We start from the raw sequence: 16,787 nt of genomic DNA, 5'->3' as shown, positions 1-16,787 counted from the left end.
ACTCAACAAACATCAGAGAAGACTGAATAATATAGCTTTAGTTTAAAGAAGAGATGATTTGTAAAAATGCATATAGTACTTGTATCACTCTATCTTTACTGAATTACAGCAAGATGACAACAAAAATAAATTACACGCTAAATAAAAGGAGACTTGATCACAAATGTAATCAATACTTACTGACGACGATGCATTCCAAGTATCTTCTGAAATTCTTTCAGGTCCTTCTCAAGAATGGGATATTCATACACATCATCTAACACATTCCTGTATATCGTCTACAAAATAAAAACAGTATCTGCAAACATCTGCTAACTCAAACATAAACCTAAAGCATCATATCAGTGGTCTAAAACAATTCAGGTATGAGCCTACTAAAACAAATTTCATCATTATATTTATGCAAGACCCATAGGAGAGAATGTTCCTGTTCAAATTTCCAGACTGGCCAACATTCAGCTTATCTTTGGACAAATACTCTTTGTATCATCACCAAGAGAGAGAGCAAAATGTTGACACTCATTTGTCTACAAACCAGAAGATTTAAAACAACAGTTGTGGCTGTTACATGAAATCCGGGTTAGGTCAGAAGAACACATTCTGAAGCATGAGAACACACGACACCATCATCACTTATCCAAAATGAAAACAAACATGTTCATTTCATTAAGACTTTTAAAATGGAGAATGTTCTCCTTCCCTTTTCCTCATGTTTCCATGCATTTTAAATTGTGTTGATGTCACTCACAAACAAATAACAACATACTCCTTGTTGTAAACCAATAAATTAATAAATAAACCCTACTTTCTTTTGGGAGAGGCATTGTCTGAATACCATCAATGAGGAACCTCAGTTAAATGTAAAAGACACTACCTCAAATAAGAGGTAAATAAACTGAATCAGCTCTCATGATTGAAATTGCAGGAAATATTTTCTCCATACTTTTTCAGAATCTGCACATAAATCCTTCTATTTCCTTTTTGAGAAAATGAGGACCATATGTATGAGCTGAGTCATCACGTTTGCTTTGGCCCAATTAACACACTTACATTCATAAATTTCAGCATGAATGATTCTGGCCTAGAATCCTATGTACTGTTTTTGCATGTATAACTTCAACCATCATTAACACTACTACTGTTGAATATTGCACAGAAGCCTCAAGCAGAGGACCTGTGTGACAATACACAGGCACACACCTCTGTGGCCAGACAGACAAGCCCTGCACTGAGGTAGGTGCAAGGCAGTGGAACCTAACTGACGGCTGGAACGGTGTCCCCTTTCCAGTACCACGCTACAGACCTAGTACCGAACAGCGCAAATCCTGAGGTCTCTGCTTCCATACGCAGTGTGTCCTACTCCAAAACCAAACCAAACAAACGAACAGAAAAAGGAAGCTCAAGACTTCCTTCAAATTTAGTTCAATGTTTCACCCCTTTGTCTTGAGCGAATGACTGAAGAGAGCAAAAAGGCCCTTAAGAAGATCTCCAGTTGCAGACAAAGAGTTTCATTAGGAAAGGTGGAACATCCTGCAAAGTCTACTAAAATACTTTCATCTGTCAACCAGCAGGGGAAAAAAAAAAAATAAAATCAACAACCAGATGGCTCTCAGGTCAGCAACAACATGGCTATTTGCAAATTTACAGGATATTATAGAAGCTTTTGGAACCGATTCAGAAAGGTCAGAAGATCCTTGCTAATAAGCAAGGACATAACTTTATTGAAAATACATGAAGCTGTGCAGCTCTCCGTGTGCACCTGAGAAACACTGTGGAATAACATTTCACTCCTCAGCCAAAGTAGCATTTCTCACAAGGACCACAAAACTCACTCTTTGTGATCCTCTGGATACCAACTCTGGACCCTGTTCTGGCAGAGACAGCCAGTAGTGTGTCCAAAGAACCTCTACGTCTTTGTAGTTTTCTTACCTTCCTGAGTTTTCCCATTTTCTAGAGAGCACAGAGTTCTATAATTTTCATATCTGAAAGTAATGTTTTTGACATTGAATGCATCAACATTACAGATTTTCTGTTCAAGCTGTCTCTAAGGCATTCAAGGAAGAAACGTAAATCATTTTATATTATAGATTTTGCTGTTGGGGCTTTTTAGACACAGTATGGTAATTACACAGTGCTGAAATGCATCAGAAAGTGTTCCAATACCTTCAAAAATTGTTTTAAATGCTCATCTTCGTGTAACCAGTCTTTGTAGAGAGAAGTCCACTGAGACACCAAATGCAAGACTTTTCGTTTCCTACAGGACACATCCGAGTCGTCTTCTTTCCCTTGGTGGTTCTTAGCACAATAGGTACAGTAGGTTAAGGAACAAATACTAAGGTTTCATTGAAACTTAAAAATTAAGTGATGGAAAAGACTTCGCAATCATCTCATTTGCTAATGAAAGATTTTTTCACTACACTGTTCAGCTTTATATGTTTTATCCTTCTCCGGCTTTAGGAGTTTCATCAACTTTTTGGCATTAAATGCTCAGTAATAGAAATGTCAGTTCATCTCCGGTGCCAACAGGATTATTTTTTTTTTTTCCTTTATAGATTAGGGAGGCAAGTCTATAAAAGTAAAATCAATTCAAAAGGAATTACAGCATGTTGAGTCATATCTTTTCTGTGGAACTGTGAACAAACCTTTGTCCTGCACATTGATGCCAACATGAATGTCTGTGGGAAGAAGGACAATGCATCATTAACAACAACAACAAAAAAAAACGCATATGAAGTCAGTTTCTTTTCCCCTGCACAAATTACACTATCTGCAGAAATAACACTATTAAAATAAAACGGAAGGTGAAAGAATCTATTTCCACCATTGTTCTCTATTCACAAAGCAGAAACACAAAATGACAGAAGATCCCCGCTTAGTACATTGTTCCTGTCCTGTCACTATTCTTTCTTTGATTAGGTGAAAAGATGATGTTTTCACCACAAAAGCTAAGAAGGTAAAAAAGGAGGGGAAAAAAGAGAAAAAAAAAGAGAAAAGCAAGCTCAGTCAAACAATACTCCACAGATTATGGAAGTAACTGGAAATATAAGAAAAAGATTCTTTTACCTCAGAATGAGTTAAGACTTCTGAACAGTATCACATGATAAAAGGAGTAGAAACTGTCTAATACTTATTCTTCATTTTTTCTCTTCACTTATTCTGAAATATATTACAGAGATACAGGTATTCTAAGAATTAACATATAGGTCTGGATAGGTTTTAACCCCATTTTAAATGTTATTTTGTAACGGTTATAAAGGTTTATGTATCTTTAAACAATAAGGGCAGACACAGCACGGCTACTATGAGCTAAGCATCTGTTTCAATACATCTTTCAAGCATTCTTATGAAGTAAGTATGCACATACACAAATGTGTATGTTTTGGATACAGACTTATTCAGAGGCAGATTTAGCTCGGTACATTCAACTTCAGAGCAGGAATTTTCTGTTTATTGACTCCTCAGCTATGCAAATTCTGAATGTTTTAATAGGGGAATGTATATATATGTTTTTCTATCTCTCTACTTACAGGCACATGCCAATTAGGGGAACTTGTAGCCAAATTTGGATTTAATCTTTTCCCAGTTTGAATCGTTTCCACTACAACCCATTTGAGTTGAGAAAACAATATAACCTGAACTTTGGGAAACTACAGATTTGAATCAAATTCCAAGTATCATAAAATTTTACGAAAATTGGACTGAAGAGACCCTGAAAGATCAGCTAAACTAGTCCATCGAAGTCCACCCTAACTAGTTCACCCTAAGAGAGGCTCACGTATACCCTATGCTATCCTTGGAATGTACTTTCTAGTTTCTTCTTCTTAATATTCTCCAGTATCAAAGATTCCACTGTCTCACATTTACCACTCCAGTGTTTCTTTTCTTAATGTAAAAAAAAATAAAAAAAAAATTCCTAGTATCTAACATGAAATTGTTTTACAGCAATTTAATTTCACTGCCTCTTGTCCCATTTGGTATAGATATGGGAATAGATTCTTCCCTTTCTCTTTAGGTACCTGAAGACTGTCTTGTTTATAGTTTCCATTTTTTCAATAAAACAATCCCAATTCTTTCAATCCTTCTTTGTAGGTCTTTTTTTATAGAGTTCTGATAATTCCCATTGGTCTCTTCTAAAGTTTCTCCTACTTATTCATGCATTTCATGGGGTGTGATGCCAAAACCCCAGGTGCGGCCCACCTTCTAAGCATGCCATAATGAATATTAGACAATTGTTCTCTTTGCTCACCATTTTTACATGTAACATCAAAATAATCATGGAGGGTTTTATTTCAATAATATCAATACGCAAAGAGCAAAATTATCCGAGACGTTCAATTTACTACGTTTGATATAAGGCTTGACAATATATAAACCGAGGTGTAAGTGTGTAACCCCTGTGAATACATTTTTTAAATAAAAGGATATTGCCTCAGAAGTGCCTGGCACAAGTCATCTGTTGTCATGAAGACTGTGTATGTGAGAAGGAAGTCATCCAGGAGAGTTTCTGCAGAGGAAGACAAAAAAGCCCAAGGTACAATATATTACTGAGAGGAGGAAGAGAGGATCTACTCTTGTTAGTGTGCATGGAAGGAATAGGACCCTCTCCCCCCAAAAAAAAAGGTTCAAAGCATATAGGATACATCAGACTTTAAGTTTCAACCAGCTAATGATATGTCGCTGCTGTAGAGATCAGATGCTTTAACAAGCACATCCTCAGTTCTCAAAGAACCAACAAGCAGGAATATACACAAAATAAGCCACAGTTCACAAATCAGTAAGAGAGTCCTTATCATGAACACCACCATCCTGGTTGGCTCTGCTGCATGCAAAGCAACCTTCCTACCAGCTAAATTGTTCTGAAAATTCAGAAGCAAAGCGCTTAGTAATAGGAGACAGAAAACTGTGATTGCCATGTATTATGATTAACATCTACGCACAGTAGTTGAGAACTATTAAACAAATATATTGAAATTTTTAGCTGGTTAGTCTTGTGGGCATCACTGCATCTGCTGAGAAGTTTTTTCTAAGGTTTATTTAATTACATTATTGAAGTTTTTTTTCTTCTTCTGACCTTCCTCCATCTGGTTTCTATCATACAAAAATGGGCTGAAGGTACTTGTTGACAGACCATCTCTACCCACTGCAGTTGTAGCACCTCAGGTTGTCGGGACAAACGCACTACCAGTTCGGATCTCAGTGTAATTTTCTCATTCCTCATTTCCATGACACACTAGTTTTAGGACTTTTCCAAACCTTTAAACAGCAGGAAGGCTGAGAGGACTGTGTTTGCTCTAGGATGGGAGGGCTCAGGGGCAATCTTGTGGGGGTCTTCAACAACGCAATGGTAGAGTAAGACCAACTCTGGTTGGTAAGACCAACTCTGACTTTTCCTGGAGGTGTGCAGCAAAATGACAAGGGGCAACCAGAGTTTTCAATAAGGGAAAATTTGTCTAGATACATGGGACATTTTTTCTTTCCTCCCATGAGGAGGGTCAACCACTGAGACAGGCTTCCAAGACAGACCGTAAAATCTCCAACATCAGGTATATTCAGGGCTCGCCTGAGCATCCTGGTCTTATGGGACCCGCTTTGTGCGGGGGTTGGACAAGATGCCTTCACAGATCACTTCCATCTGAAATTATTCTATAATTCTTAAATAAAATTGCTTCCAATTTTAGTAAATTACTCATATATGATGTGTGATCTAGGAATGCATTTGTATTTGGTCCACAAATAACAAAATCTTTAGTTTTCTGCAGGCAGAAAAGAGAATCATATTTGTCTTTTTAACCCCCCCCCAAAATGTTTGTGTTTGTGTTTGGTTTTTTGGGTTTGTTTTTTCTTCCCAAGATGGTAGGATTTTCCTCAAGTTTTGAGGAGTTCCTGTTCACCATATTTCTTTGAATTCCAGCAAATATACTGTTTCCTTTGACAAGAAAACAGGTTTGCACCACCTGCTTTATCAGATAAGAACAGGAACATGGACAGAGGCTGAAAAATAACAGAAGTCATTCTGGTTATACTGCAGAGCAAAAAATACTTTACCAGTATAACTGGCTGTTACTAGTTAGTAACAATCATCCAGTTGTGATTTAAGTGGCAGATTTACAACTGCAAAGACTAAGGGCTGAACCATAGCTCACATGAGAAAGGTAAGGCTGAGCCCTGATTTCCTGATCCTGATTTTCTCACTATTTGTTTGTGACCTGTTCCTGTCCAAGCTAGTGCTTGTGTACAAGTGCGCAAGCGAGAGCATCCCAGCAGCTTTTCACGCCAAGGCTGCAATTTCACAATAATTTAGACCAATTTCAGTTACAGCTGCCTTGGACTTCCTTGTCAGTAAATTATTGACCCCGTAGCTGTGATGTAGGATGGCAACAAGAATTCATCCTCACATCATTCAAAGCCAGATATCATGTGGCTATCACATGGAAGGATAGCTAATGACATCCCACCCTGTGAGCATGAGATTCAAAATACCTCCATTGTCTTTGGGAAAAAATAAAATAAAATCTTGCTAGATCAATGCATTTAACACAGCAGGTCTAGAAAGAGTCCTGATCTGAAGACGCAGAGCTAAAACCCCTTGCATTCAGGAACCAAACAATTACATTCTTTATATTTCACCAACATTGTTAAAAACGGTGGAAAGTATTATCTCTGTATAAAAAGAATATTTTGTCTCAGTAAATGAAAAGACATTGTGAACAGCTTGTTCTCTATCTGAAAGGTCATCTATTCATTCTGTTGCACATCTTTTGGATGATACAATGCAGCTATTAAAGTTGGAGGTTTCACAAACATTTATTGGGAAACTGCTGTTCTTGAAGTCAACAACCACATTTTAGTTCCCAACCAAACTACATACGTGACTGTGCAGTGATCCTCATGAAGTCAAAGATACATTGACAACAGATTATTTCCACAACTTTCTACTCTGTATAGGTGATATCTGAGTTTCAGGAATACACAGCCATGTGTACTAGCTGTGAAGCAAAACGGGAATGCTTATCAATGAACTTCTGCAATTGTTCTAAATAGCGTGACTTTACCATACTAACTGCTGTTAAAATACCAACTTAGAAGTCTATTTTTAATACCTGATCATCTGTTTTCCAGAGGTCTACCTTCAATTCTTCCAGCACCCCAAAGTGTTGGGATTGGGAAGAAAGGTTGGTTTGCTATGATTTGAGCTTTTTTGTTTAAACTTTTTGCAAGAACTATGCTACAGATAATCCTAATGCAATTCTCTCGAAAAAATTAGCGAAGATTAAAATTGTGTGTTTGTTCATACAGCTTACAACTGGTTTTAAGCTCTCCGTTCATCCCCCTCTCTTTGCATGCTCAGTCCCTCATCTATGTATTCACAAGTCTTTGGCTTCTAACAACCTTATCAAAACAAGGTATATCATTCAGCCATTTTAGTCATGCATATGTATGCATAGTTATTTCTTTTTTCTTCTAAATGCAGAGGAAATGCTAAGAAGACGACGACTACACAAATTGTGATTCCAGTAGCTTGTATATAGGCTAGATCTCTTCAAATAACCTCTGAACTGGTTTAGAAATTTAAACCCTAAAGGAATGTTTTGAACAAAAAGTCTGGATTCTACGTGTGGTCCATTAATAGCGTCACTCATCTGTTAAATTAGTTTAACAAGTAAGCAATGAAAGTGCTTTTGCTAGATTAAATATCTATTACCAGACATCACCTAAAGACTCTACAATAATATTCATATTTTAAAATGCCTGCACTAGCCTGTAGGTATTTCCCTGAAGTCCTACTGTTCACTGTAACTATCTTCTGCATTTTCTTCCTAAATGCACTGTAATTTAAAATAATTCCAAAATGGTTTTTCATGCCATAGCAAGGACACAAAACCTGAGGGTGTACTGACTCTTCAAAAATAATTTGTTCAAAACAAACAATTGCACACTGCTCAGATACTTTTGGACATTACTACATGTCCACAAATAATGATCTGCCGGTCTTAACCTGCAAACAGAGAGAAAGGCCAGGCATGAGAGAATTTATTCAGAGCAAATTTTTCATTCTGTGTTACTAATGGCCACTAAGAGCAGTAAATTTGAATGAGGAATGAGCTCTAAATGTACAAGTTGGGCTGATAATTATGAACAGAAGTCTTTCTGGCATTTTCTGTTTAGTCACAGTTGATTTAAGAGTTAAAAAAAAAAAAAAAAAAAGGCAATTCCAGTCAAGTCATTAATTATTTACAGTGCACCATACCCCCACTCAGAACGGTGCTGAAATGCATACCTCTGCTTTCAAATTTTACTCTGTATCCCAGTTTCTGCATAAATTTGTGACCATCTTCCCCATTATTTCCACAGAAAAAGTTTCTCTACTATTTGTAGCAAACAGGGAGAACAAAAGGCACAGTAATAGTTGGAAAAGAAAAAGTCCCATTGGAAGGGAAGTCTTTGTGCAAAAGCCTGTGATGCTATGCTATTTTTTTAATTTCTCCTCTTCATGAATTTTTTATTTAATCATTTTCTTCTAGCCATCCATCTAATTTTTCTTTGTTCCTCACAATTTTCCTTTATTTGGCCAAGCAATTATTACAAAGTATGCAGTTAGCTTGCAGCTATGGAATATTTCATTTCAAAGACAATTTCAAGCATTTTAAAGCTTCATTAAGACATGCAACAGAACCAGCGCAAGTTCAATGGGCTCCTGTTCTTGCAGCTCTTTGGGGGCAGCCTTAGGCAGCAATCTCACCGCACTGAATGTGTGTGAGTATTGTAGGCATAAAAATAATAAAAAAGCAGGCACTGTGTTTGTTTGTTATTAAATAATCAATTTGCACCAGCTTCTCCTGAGATAGCTTCTCACGGGCTATGTGCCCCCCCTGCTTTCCCCAGGTGAAATAAGGCAGCGTAGACACCAACTTCACTGGGAGCAGTTAGTACTGCTCTTCCCATCTTTCTGTGATATACAAGTGCTTCTGCAAGATACCCTCAGGGTGGCTGAGGGATGGCAAGAGCAGTATATAGACATGGAATGTCCTGACACACGTGAATTACCCAGGGAACATTTGCTTTCAGCTAATTTTCAGCTATATCCAACTGAAGGACCCAGCAATACGTCCACAAGAGAAGTTGCAACGGTCTTGCACGTATAAGGTGATGACAGCCAACTGCAACAATGGTGTATTTGGCGGGGGAGGGGGATCCCGAGTCCCAGAGACAATAAATGGTCATATAGTTGAATAAACAACACATCGTATGTTCCCCTGTACATAAAAAGCAGAGTTCCCTGTTGCTTTCCATGTGTCTGTTTACCCCTCCAACGAGCTCAGACTCTTTGTCTCCAAGAGGGCAAGTCTTCAAATATGAACTCAATGTGAGGCCATGTTTTTAAATCCCAGGAGGGTAGAACAGGCTTTTCACATGGATTTACACACCAAATTTGATTTTTCAATGGTTTCTTCTCTTCCTTCTCCACTCTCTTCTCTAGGCAGGGTATCAATTACTAAGCCTTCAGACAGAAATAAATACAGATCTGTAGCCAGAAATTGTCCATGATGCACATTTAACAAATCAGGACAGGCAGTACACTTCACTCACGCTCAAACTTGAGTGTTCTCTTAAACTACCACAGTGACACAAGGCACCAGTGGAGCAGTCTCACATTAATAACTTTTTACATAGACATGAAAAGAGACTTAAACTAAAGGAAATGCCTTTGTCAAATGGAGGAAAAGTTAAATTCTTTTTATTAAATTATTTGAGGACAGTTTTTCAAAAGAAAATATTTCAGTTATAGCTATCACCTAGCAATTTGTACGTCCACATATTATTTACTAGTATGCATGTGCACCAACCAGTGACTTTAGACCATCACAGCTACAACAATACTGTATAAAGATTTACATTACAAACATGTTCAATAGTTCAAACGGTATTCAGAATACACCTATTGCTCTATTGCTAATATTAGACACTGTGTCCAGCTAAGCCAGATATAATTATTCTTAATGCCAGCACTGAGTCATTAATCCCTTTTACCCACAAGAAGAGATAACTTGAAGACAAATTCCAGTTTGTCCTGGTTTTCTGATCACCCTGTTACATCCTGAATAGTTTTTGTTTTGCTGCTTCTCAAAAGCTAACAACAAAAATTGGTGAATAATAAGCCAAATAAGTCCTCCTGCTTTCAGTGACAAACTGTGATTGCCAAGGTGACAAGAACCGTTCTCTTTTTCGTGACAGACTTTACAGAGCAACTTTTCACATCTTATTCTACACACTCTACAGAATTTCTACTCTATACACTCATCCTATACTCTCTATAGCATTTCTGCTTCCATGTTCTTTCCTTTCCATTACATATTTATTTAAATATTAAGAAAAAATAAAGCAAAACAAGAAGGCCACCAGGATTTAAAATATGCAATGCTTAAATCCTTTTTCCTACAATTATATGGTTCATAAAAGGTAACTTCCTCTATACAGAGGAATATAAATATATAGAATGTGCATATAGACTCGGTATTTCTTTATCTGCAGACTGTCTATGCCACACACTGTTAGTCGGGGAATAGTAGTAATAGTGAAATGTGCTAAACTGCAAAGAAAAATAACTCATCTGGGGTGGGTTTTTTTAAAAACTTATCACCATTCTGAACCCAAATGTCTTCCACTTTGCACTGTACAAATCCACTGTGAATGGCTGTGCAAGAATTACAGAAAGATTTGAGGGGTTTTCAGACTTGTATTCCACACTAAATCGGATTAGAAGAAAATATAGATAAAGTACTGGAATGCAAGTCTTTTTCCACTTTATGCAAAGTAGCTATTCAGCTTTCTCCAAGGATTTGTTGGAGGAGGCTAAATCTGTAGGGAGACTGGAAAAAAAATATTTTAAAAATTGCCTGAATGAGCAAGCCACTGGAATTCACGGTTAACTTGTAGGTTAAAACTACTCTTACAGTAATTTTGTAATGTCAGTTTGGTAGCCCTTGTTCATGCTGCAGAGCAGTTGTGGTTTTCACTATGAGAGAATTTAATCGAGTAAAAGGATGAAAACTCAAGTACTGAATGAAAAATATTACTCTCCGAATCTCTGCTTTGCAAGCTGAGGAAATAGCTCAGTGTCCGTACTGCTCAATTTATCTTTCAGAAACATACCAAACATAAGGAGATCGTAAGATCTTCTTCATCATGAAGCATGTTAGAACCGGACTATAACGTATTGGTGGGCAGGGTGTCGGAACTCCAGCAGCATGAAACGTAAATGGGAGTTACGCACACATATTTCAAACATCAATGCAAACTCTGAGTTTTGTGCGGTAATGAGACCTCTTTGAAGTTTCAGGGGGATTTTTTGAGAAAAAGACAAAGATGGAGAGAGAAATAAATGCATTTTAGAGAACATACAAGAAATTCTAAAACTCTTTAGCTACGCCATTTCCCATTTGTGATAATATAAAGACAATAGGATGACCATGCGGTCAGGTCCTGACATCCCCTTGTGTTAATACACTTATCAATATTAGCCAGAATTCTGAACTTAAAAATTACCAACAACTTCATAATTTGCCCTCATTTACATTCACTGCATCATCTCTACCTTGCAGGACCAGCCACTTCTCAGCCATTCAGTAAGGATCATCCTCCAAAGTATATTTGGGGGGAAAAAAAAAACCCCAAACAAAACCAACTGAATCCTTTGGGGTTTTTATCTTCCTGTGTATGACTGAAAAGCTGGCCTCAATAATGCTAATGCACCTTATGACTTCAAAGCGCATACTGAAAATTATTTTTTTTCAAGAAAATATTCACTGATGGGGTTAGCAATACCGCAACTGTGCAGAAATAGTTAAAACGTGCATTTCTCACAATCATCAGGAAGAGCAGCCCTATGAGATGGGGTTACAGCTGGGCAAACAGACAGATGAGCTCCCTGCGCCTGAGTAAAATGGATGCTGATTACTTACTATTCTATAGGGAAAAGACATTTTTTGCTATTTTAAATATTCACTCACTGAGTTCAAATTAAACTAAATGAGGGCTCCAGCACAGCATTTTCAAGTTTTTCAGCCTCCCAGTGCTGAAAGCTCTTAAGCTTGATAAATTCTTGTCACCCCTCTTGCTCCTTTCTGGAAAATGAGAAAAAATTACAATCACACCACAAGGCAGACATTGCTACATGTAGAATTTTTGCATGTTTTGGGTCACATAATAGTATGCAATGCTCTGAAACCTTTCAGCAATGCAAATGCATGTCCAGCCAGTTGTAGCTGTAATCAGAAAATTGCTTGTTCTGCAGAAATGGAGAAACGATTTGAGGGCAACTCTTTTCAAAGATGGGAGTTTCTCAATAATCTGTAATTCCACAGCAATTTACTAAAAATGTCAGGATGTCTCCGAGTACAAACAGTAAATGCAAACTGCTATCAGTACTATCTGATCTAGCAAGATAATGCTCTCGTCTGAGAAGCTGCTGAGTGTTCTCGGATCTCCATTGCATTCAGCAGATGGCCATGGCACTAAGGACCTTGCAGGATTAGCCCTTAATCCAAAATCAAATCCTCTAAAAATGCTATGCCACCATGGACACAGCATGAAGCAAAAAATGAAAATTATGTTGAGAAAGAAAGGTCAATGGAAAAAAGAATATCGATATATAATTTGCTGCTAATGTGTTAAAACAATTACAGCAGTTATGTCATCTAACCACCGAAGCACTTGAGAAATCAATGCACAAAGGAATAAAGAGCAAGCCATTTATTTCTGGCATTGGGCAAGAGAAAGAAAATATATAAGGGCAAAATATTTAACCTGTACAACCAGAATTTTATTAGAGCACAAAAATCAGAATGAGGAATAATTTCTAAGGTCATCTCCCAGAGATTTCTGGCAGTGTTTTAACATCTGCAGAATGAATCAAACACATTCTGTCTGGTAAGGTCAAAGATCCTCCTAAAGTTGCATTCCAGTTGCTGCTATCACATGCGCTGGAGCAGTTTCATATTTTGTTTGAGGGACAAAAAGCCCTGAAACCACAGGCAGAGAGCAAATGTCAAACTTGTCTAGCTTTAATGAGGCACTAATTTTTCCACACAGAAATCTGAAGCTCTTTCCCCCCCTCCCCTCCCCAGGTAGGAGGGACCCCTGGTGATTAATGTGCAGCTATAATGGTCGGAGTTATTTGAAATTTCTGGATAAATCCCCTACACCTTATATATTTCGAAGTATTAGAAATATTGCCTATAGCAGTCACTCTAAGACATTGCTTCTTTTTGTTAAAAAAAAAGCCCTTGACTACTGCAAATAAAACAGTCAAGCTTTCCATGGACTGAAACTTCACTTGACAGTAAGCCGAAGTATTTTAAGACACATGTGAAGTCCTCACACAAGCCTCCCTGCAGAAGGCAGCCACTCCTTGTTTGCATCGGGCATCTCCCAAAGTACTTTAGGAGAAAAATTCATCCTCCCTTTCCATAAGCCAGCCAGGCCAGGATTGCCTGGAGCAGCAGGACGGAAGATAAAAGATTTAATGGTTCCCTTTCATCCTTCTGTCTGGGGTGCAGCTGCCTTATGGGGCAGAGGAAATGGGCACAGATGGGCACGAAGCCCTCGAACACAGCTGTCCTCCAGCAACAGACAGCAGTGCACAGGAAGGGGCTGCATCGCCTGTCCCCTCTGCTGCTGCCAGCCTGTTCCTTCCAACTGGGTGCTATGAGGTGCTCATGCCTGCTCAAGCCTTTTCCCATGCCCACAAGCTCAGCACACATTTGAGTCCAAAGGGAACTCTAAAATTAGACTAGACATGCAACTTTCATAAAGTTAATATAAAGGAAGATGTACTTAATCTTCATTCTTTTCATCTTTGCTGTCCAACACTCTTATAGCATTGAAGAAGAACTAAGTTTCAAGTTCAGCATGTCTTTCTCATCACTGAATTGGAAAATCTACTCCTAGGAAACAGTAACCTTTAGATCTAATATTATATATAAATATAAAAATTTAATCACATCTTCAAAAAAAGACTGTGAGTTCTTCGCTTTTGGGTCTTCAACTTGATACTTTGAAAAAGCCCACTTTTCAGTGACATTTCTGAGAAAATGAACTCAAATTTTCTGTTTACAACCCAAAAATAACATATATAAACATCTTAATTGGCAGTATTTTCAAATATATAAGTTAAAACTATTAGCCCCAAAGGTTTTAACTTCCGTACCTAATGACAGGCTCCAAAATCCACTGTATTTGGACAATATCCAGTCCAGCAGATTACGACAACTACAGTACAGTGCCCAGAATACATTCCATACTGACGCATAATATGGATAAAGGACAGGTCAAACTACACGTGGCAATGCCACATCTAAAGCTCTGCAGGTCAGGTGCAATGCCTTGACTCCAGCGTGCAGTGTTATCCCCATCACCTGCTGCTAACTGCCTTCCATACCAACCAGAGGTATAGGTCCCTTAAGGGAACAGAAATGTACAGATCCGCACTGTGTATTTTTAAAAGTGTTTAGCAAGAAGCTTTGATCTATTATTTCCCCCCTACAAAGCAGCAAGGGGAAACTTCTTTGTGCGTCGGCCCAGGGAAGGAGATATAAGAAGAATCTTGTTTGCCCCTGGGAGCCGAATTATCATAAATATGCTAAGCAGCGCAAGCTCCCCAACATGTGGCACTGGAGCATGTGCAGTAAACATCACAGCAGCTCTTCAGGGAAGCCTAGCAGGACAAAGCCTCCGCTGGTAAAACGCTCCCAGCTTCTGTAGATTTGGCAGAATCGCCTACAAAGGGAATGGCGGCATTTTCATCTGAGCAAGAACCGTTGGATTTGGTCCAACTCTATGCAAAAGATGGCAATAACATGCACTAGACTAACGTACAGACCACTGACTTCTTCCAGCATGTGAAACAGCAAATGCACTGGGTCAACTGGTGGGACAGTTCTGGTCTACTGGGCCGCACAGACTAGGTTAGGGTCCTGCAGCTGTGGCCCACTGCCATGTAACCTCAAAAGCGGGGACACCCTTGCCAACATCTTCTGCCCTATGGAGGCCAAACGGCCGAGCAAAGGGGGTGCATGGCTGTGATGAGGCTCTGCTAGGCAGGGGGCAAGGAGGAGGAGGGAATACTGGAGGGAATCTTGCAAACCCCACCGGAGACAGGCATTAGCACACTGCAGTCTCACTACAGTGATGAAGGATGCCACTTGCAGCATTTTGCTCCAGGGTATACAACAGTTTAAGCCGATGGGCACAGACTGCTCTGATACCTCTGAAATAACTTACGCAATATCTAAACACCTACAACGCACCGCAGAGACCTCCCTGTACTGGGAGACAGGCAGCAGGAAGGACACATGGCACCCATAAAAACCACTAAAACCAAACAGGGCCATACCCAGATCTTGCATTTCTCAGCCCTGCCTTCCTCCCTGCTCCCAGGGGCAGCGAAGCAGAGCTTCACAGCGTAACACCAGAACAACGAGCATCAAAGCACTCATAAGGCAGCTGCATTTTGCCTCCCCGTGGGGTGAACGGGTTCCAAAAAAACCTGATGAGTTTCATGATGGTGGTGTTAAAACACAATGTTACATTAATGGCAGACTTATTTCCATGATACATGTCCTTAAATTATGATTATTATCATTATTATTACTCGCTATACTGAGACACCCAAATCTTTCCAATGACAGGTTAACATGTAATTAAAGACAGCTTTTCTCCTTATTGGAGAAACTTAATGGAAGATGGCAATACAAAAAAATGCCTTGTACATAGTCTGTGTATGTATTAAGAACATCTACCCACTTCAAACTCTCAGTTTGTCAGTACAACCCCGTACTGACAGCAGAATGGAAGAAATAAAGATTCTTGCTTGCATGGTTTAAAGATCATACAGAGGTAAGACACGAGGAACAGACATTATCTGGAGTTCAGCTGCTTTTGAGTGTTAACATACCTGCACGGACATAATTCCCTATGGCAGCAGAACTGCGTTCTTGTGCAAGGACCTCTGGCTGCTTGCAATACACAGTAGTTCAACTTTACACTTTTGAGAAAGAACGCCTTTATTTTGATAATTCTCAAACTATTTTCACACATTGGAGAGCTCAGCGTTACATCCTTGATTCAGCTGTACCGTAATTACTCAGAGATTTTATTTTCAGTTAAATAAATCAGGGATATTAAGCAATTAACTGGGTGAAAGCCCAGTGGGGTAATTTTCTAATGGTGTATATTCACTTTTGCCATTATTTCAGATTTTTAGTGCTATTTACTCAGTCACATAAAATGCACCCAGAATACAACTCAGATAGATATAACTTTGGACTGGTTTAGCCCAGCTTGCTTCTTTTGTATCTTTCTTTTCCAAGTCTTACGAGATACTGTATCTTTCATGCACAAACTGGACAGCATCTAATGGAACAGACGCATTCTCTATCTTGTAGAAATTGTTCAGTTTTTACCCCTTCATCAACATTGCCAGCTGTTCCTTGAACTTCCACAGGGCACAGATGAATCTCCTTGGCCAAGATGTAAACTGTACCTTTCCGCACAAGCATACGTGAACCCAATGCAGTGTTTAGCATGAAGGTAAAAATCGTGAACCGCAGTAACAGACAGGATACTGTTTTAAACCGGGCCTCATGGCTCATCTGCATGACTATGTTTCACCACTACACGTAACAACATCTGGCCGTGACTAGCGCTTGCTGCCATCTTTCATTTCTATAGCTATTTTCAGCCATAAGTGCCAGCATGGTTTTTATAAAATGTGCTTTATTTTTCCAGTT

The 16,787-nt window shown here is 38.8% G+C and overlaps 1 protein-coding gene across 1 annotated transcript in view; it reads right to left on the bottom strand.

Moving 5' to 3' along the window:
- Positions 1 to 16,787, bottom strand: part of LOC104281558 (rap guanine nucleotide exchange factor 5-like) — an 89,690-nt gene that overhangs the window by 31,311 nt on the left and 41,592 nt on the right. The window contains exons 2-4 of the mRNA XM_009879578.1: positions 4,426 to 4,504; positions 2,164 to 2,308; positions 181 to 278 (exon numbers count right to left, since the gene is read on the bottom strand). Coding sequence (XP_009877880.1) covers positions 181 to 278; positions 2,164 to 2,308; positions 4,426 to 4,504 — 322 coding nt within the window. The remainder of the gene's footprint in view (positions 1 to 180; positions 279 to 2,163; positions 2,309 to 4,425; positions 4,505 to 16,787) is intronic.

The sequence above is a fragment of the Charadrius vociferus genome, unplaced genomic scaffold (assembly GCF_000708025.1).
Source record: "Charadrius vociferus isolate BGI_N301 unplaced genomic scaffold, ASM70802v2 scaffold262, whole genome shotgun sequence".
NCBI classification, from domain to species: domain Eukaryota; kingdom Metazoa; phylum Chordata; class Aves; order Charadriiformes; family Charadriidae; genus Charadrius; species Charadrius vociferus.
The sequence above is the reverse complement of the archived record's forward strand: the minus strand, read 5'-3'. Positions and strand labels throughout refer to the sequence as shown.